Source organism: Eleutherodactylus coqui, chromosome 1, assembly GCF_035609145.1.
Source record: "Eleutherodactylus coqui strain aEleCoq1 chromosome 1, aEleCoq1.hap1, whole genome shotgun sequence".
Classification (NCBI taxonomy): domain Eukaryota; kingdom Metazoa; phylum Chordata; class Amphibia; order Anura; family Eleutherodactylidae; genus Eleutherodactylus; species Eleutherodactylus coqui.
The window spans coordinates 39725711-39734136 of NC_089837.1; the positions used below are offsets into that span (position 1 = coordinate 39725711).

The 8426-nt window shown below is 45.9% G+C and overlaps 2 protein-coding genes across 2 annotated transcripts in view; one reads left to right on the forward strand and one right to left on the reverse strand.

Annotated features, from left to right (window-relative positions):
- The window catches only part of LOC136612439 (zinc finger protein 721-like), a 564334-nt gene extending 563122 nt beyond the window's left edge, over window positions 1-1212 (reverse strand). Inside the window, exon 1 of the mRNA XM_066592832.1 lies at window positions 1151-1212. Coding sequence (XP_066448929.1) covers window positions 1151-1164 — 14 coding nt within the window. The 5' untranslated portion in view covers window positions 1165-1212. The remainder of the gene's footprint in view (window positions 1-1150) is intronic.
- Window positions 1-8426, forward strand: part of LOC136607801 (zinc finger protein 605-like) — a 432755-nt gene that overhangs the window by 107091 nt on the left and 317238 nt on the right. The gene's annotated exons all lie outside the window — the stretch shown is intronic.

An 8426-nucleotide genomic window follows, 5' to 3' on the forward strand; every position in this document is an offset into this window, starting at 1 on the left:
CTGTTATAAAAAGTACAGGACTAGTTTAAAAAAAAGGGTGCAAATTCCACAGCATTTCCATATCCAAAAAAACCCAGTCAAAACCCGTACCATTTTGACTGGAAATCAGCCACGTATCCGCAGATGATTTCATACAACGCAATGCTCCCCTGCTCCGTAGGCTTCCCGCTGTCAGCACTCCCTGACTTCTGGTTCCCAATGGCCTGTAGTGGCCTCACCTGACCACCAGTGCCACATCTGACCAGGCTGCAGGGAATAAGAAGCCGGGTACCACTAACAGTGGGAAGCCTTCAGAGGAGGGGAGCAGGAGCGCTGCATAGTATGAAATCAGCTGCGGATATCTGTACCAATGGTACAGATTTTGACAGGTTTTTTATGCAGAATTTACTGCGGAAATTTCTGCTGTGGACATTTCGCAGCATTTCTGCCATGTGTAAACATACCCTAAGTCAGCTTGAGGTATGCTGCCACATCAGAGTGGCCTTAGTAGTAATAGTGACCCCACGGTGGCCTCACTATAGTGTCCCCTATACCATCCCCAGCAATAATAGTGACCCCCACGGAAGCCCCAGTAGAATTAGTGCCCCCCTATACCAGCCCCAGCAAAAATAGTGACACACACAGTGGTCCAGTAGTAGTAGTGCTCCCCTAGAACAGCCCTAGCAATAATAACAACCCTCACAGTAGCCCAATAGTATTATGGCTCCCCTATACCAGCCCCAGTAATAATACTAACCCCCACAGTGGCCCCAATAGTATTGTGCTCCCCTAAGACCCATATACTTACCTTCTCCTGGTATTTGCAGCGTCGCTGCTCCTTTCAGCGCTGCCGGCGGAAGTGTGAGCGCTCACAGCAGCGCCTCCTGTCTTGTGGTACCAAAAAAGAGAGGTCAGGGGAGGAGGGGAGCGGCACTGTAAAGTAATTATCGGCCTGGCAACTGTGGCACTTTGGCTGGTGATCACTGTAATGCGGACCCAATGTCCCGAAAGTGGGACAAATGGCTGTCCCGTTGGGGTCTCGTGGAACGCAGAACTGTCCCGCCTAAATCGAGCCGTCTGGTCACCTTATCTTTACAGTTTTACTTCCATTACAGAAATTGCACCAAAAAAATGCCACAAAACTGCGAAAAATGCACCTTTTGTATCTTACCGTGTCCTCTGCATACAAGTCTCTGAATAATGGGAAATCTGCTGACTGATAACAGACCTGCTCTGTATCTGCTACACTGCAATAGCTAAAGGACCTGTGATGATGTCATCATCATGTGACCACTAGGTGAGAGGGCGGAGCTCAGCAATGAAGAGGATAAGTGGTAGCTAAAGATCCTGTGATGACATCACCGTCATGTGATCAGTATATAAGAGGGCGGAGCTCAGCAGTGAGGATTAGTGGTGGCTGAAGGCCTGCGATGACGTCACCACCATGTAAAATTTATCTCCCTCTGTCTCACTGTGACAAATTGAGGTTCTAGAGAAGGGACAGCTGCGGTGGCTCTTTCTGGGTTCCCTGTATGAGTTCTGGTGACCATATGCTTATTTTTACTCCAGTCTAGTGATAGAGGCCTATGTGTAACCCTTCCAGTGCTGGACTTGTACTCTCACACAACAGGGAGGACAATTAGTTAATGACGGTAGAGTAGGGGGGTGTGAGGGAGCACACTGGGCCCCTTGAGGGATTTCCAACAGCCATCAGCTGAAGGCCTTTGTGCAATGACAGGAAGAATGCGGCAAGTCGTCTGTCATCTGTAGTTTTGAGTCTTCCTTAAGAGGAGGGTCAGGCAATGGAAAACTTAAGTGTCATTTATTCAAACCACACCAAAACATAAATCACAGCATAAACAGTCACTATAAGGCTATAATAAAGGATAGTAACGGCTTCCTCATTTTGTTTCGAATGTTTTGATATATAACGTATGCTTTTGGATTACAGGGTGCATACGGCGACTGTTTTGGTTGGCGTCGGCTTTGGATAATTTTCTTTTTTATGTATAGATGTTTATTTTGTTCTGTAATTTTGTTTTACTTGTGATTATTTTTATTAACATCTATGTCCCCCATGACGTTATACATTCACGTTTTCTTTTTTACACTTTCCCACTGTAGCTGAGGTATCCATAGGAGCCTCAGTTACAGGGAGAAACATCCCCTGTAGTGACAATAGTCACTGGCAGAGCTGATCAGGGTCTGCTGGGACCCTGTAGCTCTGCTGTGCTAGAGAATCTCGGCAGCCGGCCCGCGTAGCGGAAGAACGCTTTTCACTTTCAGTCCTCCTGCACACTGGAGAGAGCAATGTTGGCATGTGATTGACGGTCCAATATCGCTCTCACAATCCTTCTGAAAAGCCCTGGATGCGAGGCATTTTCACAGGGAAACAACCTGGCATCACAGCAGGGCTGAAGGAATCTCCTGTTGTGGCTGTCACAGCCACAGCAGGAGATAGGGATCTTCTCCCATTGATGCCAATGGGACAAGACTGCTGAAGGAATTCCCTACCACTGCTGTCACAGCTGCACCAGGAGATCGTGATGTTCTCCCATTGTCCTCAATGGGTTTGGCGGCAGTGGTTCCCACCCCATTGAAATCAATGGGAGAAGATCACAATCCTCTGCCACTGCTGTCAGTGATAAGGGGACTCCCTGTGGCGAGGATGGGGGAGGGGGGTGGGGGCTTGAAATATAAGCCCTACTACGAAAATAATCCCTAGTTGCCGAACAAAAAATTATAATAATACATCACCTTTAGAAGTGCTGTCAGCGCGTCTTCTTACAGGACCCCGACACTCTTCTTCAACATCTTTTCTGGCCAGGGATTGAAAAATCTCTGCCTCCTGAAAGTGCTGTCTCTGATTGGCTGAGCGTTGTGAATGGCTAAGCACTGCCTCTAATTGGTCATAAAGAAATTCCCACAGAGGATCGTGATTATCTCCCATTGCTTTCAATGGGGCCGACGCTGCTGCTGCCGGCCCCATTGGAAACAATGGGCAAGATCACAAATAGATAGGACATGCTGCGATTTTGCCATTGGCTTCATCATTTTGTAATTTCTTGCAGCCTCGCAATGCTGGGAAATCATGCAATTTCATCGCCAGTGTGAAAGCACCCTCACTCTCAGAAGGCAGAAAGAGTTAAAAACCACTTATGCCTTCTCCCACGGGTTCTCAGCTGTCGCTAACAGCTGACAACCCGACATGCTTCTGATTTATTGCAGAAGCAGAGGCTTTAAACCCCCGCCGTATTTTTACTATCGGCAGGGTTTAAAGCACAGGACCAAGCACCGTAAATTTACAGTGCTTGGTTCTAAATGGGTTAAAGACAGGTTTTGTTTTTATAGTACACATGAAAATGAGGATTTGCACCCCCAAATGGATACCCCTGTTTGTCCTGTGTTCAGAAACATACCCATTGTGGCCCTAGTCTTATGTCCGTATGCACAACGGGGCCCAAACCAAAAGGAGCAGCGGTGGCTTTCAGAACAGAAATTTTGCTTGAAGGTGTTTCAGGCCCCATTGCACCCTTGTAGAGTCCTTGAGCGGCCAAAACGACAGAGGACCCCCACAAATGACCACATTTTGAAAACTAGATGTAATGGCCTGGAAAAAGGCACTACATAGCGCTGTTTAGTTATGGCGACTGGTAATATAATGGCCAGCCCTAGAGGGTTAATCTATGTCATTTTACATGGCTGAGTCCTCTCACTAATGAACAAAAGTTGGAGATGTGAGTGGTCCAACAAGAAGGTGCAGCAACTAGAGAGGTCAATTCATGGCCTGGTGAACATAGGAAGACAGTGGATCAGATTTTTGAGAGACAGCAGAACATCTTTGAGACCAGCACTGCATCCGGAGGAAAACAATGTTTCTTTAACAGAAAACAAGAAATCACATGAAGCGCTCCGAGAATACGCACTGTCGCTACAAGAAGACATGAAGGACATGATCCACACAGATCCAGTAGTAGCGATAGGAGCAGATCAGATGCTATGTGAACAATTCATGGAAGGAGCAGCCACAGAAGAAATCAAAAGACAGCTGCGCATGCTATCCGTCCAGAACACGGGTCTCTCTTTCCTAAACTTTAAAGAGGTTGTCTCGCGCCGAAACGGGTTTTTTTTTTCCCATAGGCCCCCCGTTCGGTGCAGGACAACCCCAAGGGATGTGTTAAAAAAAAAAAATTTTATTACTTACCCGAATCCCCGCTCTGCGACGTCTTCCTTCTTCTTCCTTCACCAAGATGGCTGCCGGGATATTCACCCACGATGCACCGCGGGTCTTCTCCCATGGTGCACCGTGGGCTCTGTGCAGTCCATTGCCGATTCCAGCCTCCTGATTGGCTGGAATCGGCACACGTGACGGGGCGGAGCTACGATGACGACGCGGGACCAGCTCTCCGGCACGAGCGGCCCCATTCACCAGGGAGAAGACCGGACTGCGCAAGCGCGTCTAAAAATGCCAGAAGACAGCGAATTTAGACGGATCCATGGCAACGGGGACGCTAGCAACGGAGCAGGTAAGTGAATAACTTCTGTATGGCTCATATTTAATGCACGATGTATATTACAAAGTGCATTAATATGGCCATACAGAAGTGTATAACCCCACATGCTGCCGCGAGACAACCCCTTTAAGGAACTGGTCATAGAGGTGCTAGGTAGAAAAGTCTCAACAGGGATTGACGCAATGTCAGAGACCTCTCCCTATAAGGAAAAAGAACATTTATCTACAGGATCCCAGAAGAATGTCCTGGTGTTACAAGCGGGTCAGAGCCAGTCTGACAGGATGGAGATCCTCGACATTGTACAGAAGGACGTTGCAGCAGTAGCCCGCAGTGTATCCTCTCTCTGTAACAACATGGAAGAACTGCAGACAAGATTAGACAGATGAGAGAACTCAATAGTCCTGCAACAAAAGAGTAATTAGTGTCTAGCTACTACGTCTACCAGAATACGACTGAGTAGACCAGACCCAGTTATCTGCAGGCATTGCCAGAAAAGAAGACATACCGAAAAAGATTGTTGGCAGTTAAACGGATATCCCCTGAGGCCAAGGACCGTCCCTCAGGGAAACCAAGAGTAGGTCCCCAGATGGTTTTCAAAGTATGTGGGACCCTGCCCGGAGGTTACCATGCACATCCATGGCATACCTTTTCCAGTGCCACTGGATACAGGATCTCAGGTGACCACCATATGCAGAGCCATATTTCAGAATTATTGGTCCCTAGAAGAATTAGTACAACCTCCTGAATAGGTTATGAATGTCATTGCTATCAATGGACAAAATGTTCCCTTAGTAGGCTACTGGGAGTCTACAGTGATGACCGGGAAGGCCAAACTGTCAAGGAATCTTAGTCGTAGATGTAGCAGAGAGAAATGCTCCAGCCATCATTTTGTGCATGAACATTCGTAGAAATTGCTATGGAGAAATGCTGGAAGCCTTACAAAACTTCATTCCTTCTGCTTCACAAGCCCAGCAATGAGTATTACATCAGACTATAAAAGTCTTGTCCGCTCACCAGAAGTTCACCAAGAGTAAAGGTCAAGTAAAACGTGCAAGAATAAAAGATGTGAGACCATTAAAACCCGGGACTGAAACTATAATCTGGTACCAAACTCGACCAGGTCTTCAAGGTAGAGCCGCTTCAATTGGAAGAACATCCAGGTATTATGGAAGCCTGGAGTGTAGTGAACATTTCAAGAGGAAGAGTGCCTGTCTGCCTACTTAATATAGGAGAGTCTGTGGTACAGTTGAAGAAATATTACCCAGTGGCACGAATCTCACTCTTACACGCGGATGCTGTCCTCAACCTCTCCAGAGCAGAGGTTCAACAGAGTACACATGTGTCTTCATTGTGGCAAATCAAAGTGTTATGGTGAGCGCTAATTGTATTGTGAGCGATTAATGATTTGTTTTTTTAGCTCGGACGCCAGTGCCCTTGGACACAATTAGTAATAGTGAGTAGTGAAGGTGCTGAATAATACACGGAGTCAGATATTTTGCTTAACTTGTTGTAAAGGCAGGGAGATGAGGGAATTTTCTTCAACACGTTTAGTGAATAATAAGTGATTTACAATTTGCAACATTAAAGATACTTGTGTCTAACACATTTATATACTGGGAGCTTACTCTGCATTTCTTTTCTCTCTCTTTGTATTTATATCTCTTTATTTCGTTATCTCCCTCTCTTCATATTAACATCTCTTTAATTGTTCCTCTACTCACTGTCAAAGCTGCCTCTCCTTCTCTGTTACTCACTGTTTCTCAGATTTTTCTCGTTTCTCTCTTTCTGTTGCTCCTGCTTGTTTGGCTCTCGCAGTCACTGCTGTTCTCTCTCTCTGCCTCTTCTCTCTCCTGCCTGGCACTTTCTTTTCTCTTACTCTTTTCTTTCTGGCGCTTCATTTTCTTGTCACTACTCTGCCTCCTGCGACCTTTGTCTGGCTATTTATCGTCTCTGTCACCTGAGTCGTCTGTCTGCAGCCAATCACAACCTATTTGGTTACTAGGCTACCCACATCATGTGAGTCTCTGGGCATTTTTTCTATCTTGTGCAGCTGAATAAAAACGACTAACTGGTTGCTAGATTACCTGCATCAGTCGTGTAAAATGACTCAGCTTAACTCCATGGAGCTGGTCATTATATTACCAGTCCCCATAGCTAAACAGCGCTATGTAGTGCCTTTTTCAGGCCACTATATACACCCCTTAATGAATTCATCTAGGGGTGTACTGCGTATTTTGACCCCACTGTTTTTGAATGAATCTAAGTAACGAGGAAGGAAAGAAATACAATTTTTATTTTTTAAGCAATTGTGTTATTTTAAAAACAGTTTTTCTTGTACAGCACATATATGAATGAAGACTTTCACCCCAAAATGGGAACGGATCTGTGACGGGAAGTGAAACTTGGATAAAGGCAATCATGTGACCAAGGACTGTGTACCGCTATGCTTGGTAGCCAGGAGCAGTGAGATTTTTAATTACCACGGTAATCCTTGGCTTTTACGCTTGCGTTCGCCATTTTGGTGATGGGCACATGCGCAGAAGCCAGGGTAAAATCCGCTGATAAATCCACAGACCTTAGGTATGTACATTCGTTTCTCCTCACAGATATAATCCATGAGGGTGGATGAAACTTAAAACCTTTGAAAAATTTTTTCCTTTTTTTTTTACTCTACACGATCGCCGTTATCCATTAGATAACGGCAAATATGTGACCGGGAACCACATACCGCAGTGCTGGGTGACATATTCCTGTTCTTAGCTACTCATGCTAGCCGGGAACAGGGAGATTTAAAATCTCCCGGGCTGCTTGGCCTTCAGTGCATGCGTCTGACATTTTACGTCTAGCTCGCATGCACAGAAGATGGCACCAGGTCCTGGAAGGACTAGAACACCACGAGACATCGCGGAGGAGGGAGGTGAGTATTTTCAGCTTTCCTCATGGATCTGATCGATGAGAGGAGCTAAAACTTTAACTTTCACTTTTTATTTACTTGCATGCAATACTTTCGTGACTGAGGGTTGCATTTTGCGTCCCCTCATGACAGCTCCACATCATGTCCACAGCTCCCGCAGCATTAATCCCCAGGGCTGGCGTGTTTTTACGGCCCTGGGGATTAAAGCCTAGCAAGCCAGGATGTAAAAAGACTATTGGCCGGTCACTAAGGGGTTACGTTCAGGAGCTCCTATATTCCAAGCCTTTTCACACATGTGTATGCACAGCTCAAGAGGGTTAAAGCATCCAACATTCATCCCATGTAGAGTTACATTTATTAACGAAGAGGATTGCTGCCTTGAAACGTGTCTTTTTGCTGGTTTATCAATAAGAAGAGAAGTCAGGTTTATACTACCGACTCTGTGCTTCTCTTCCCAATTAGATGGTTGTGCCATAGACCAGTATTTTTTTGCTCTCTACTACCAGTTCCCATTACACCCACTTTTTATAGTTAGTTTCTTTGGACTGGCAGCACTTTTTAAGAAACCTAAGAAACCTCTCCCGGGGAAGGCTGACCCTGTTTTTTCCTCACAACAACTCTTCCAGGTATTCGTGTCACAGTAGAAAGTGGGGGTCAGACTTTGATAGCATTTCTGACCCCCATCCCAGGCCTCTCACTAGTACACTGATGAGGGGCAAAAACCCTGAAACAGCTGTATGTACATGGAGTCTGGGTTTGCTTTTATTTCCCGGTCATTGTAACAAGGCTTGTATAAAAAGTCTGACTTTGGCTTGAAGGAATGCTGCCTTTCAATAGGTGGCACTGTGGAAGATTTATTCCATCTCCCTTATTTGCATATTACCCAGAGGAGCGTGCGTGGCCATTTGAGTCTCCTCACTTAGTTTATAATATAGTTGCTCTCCCCAAGGAGAAAAGATAGCGTTTCTGACCCCCATCCCAGACCTCTCACTAGCAAAGCCAGACTCCTACTGTACACT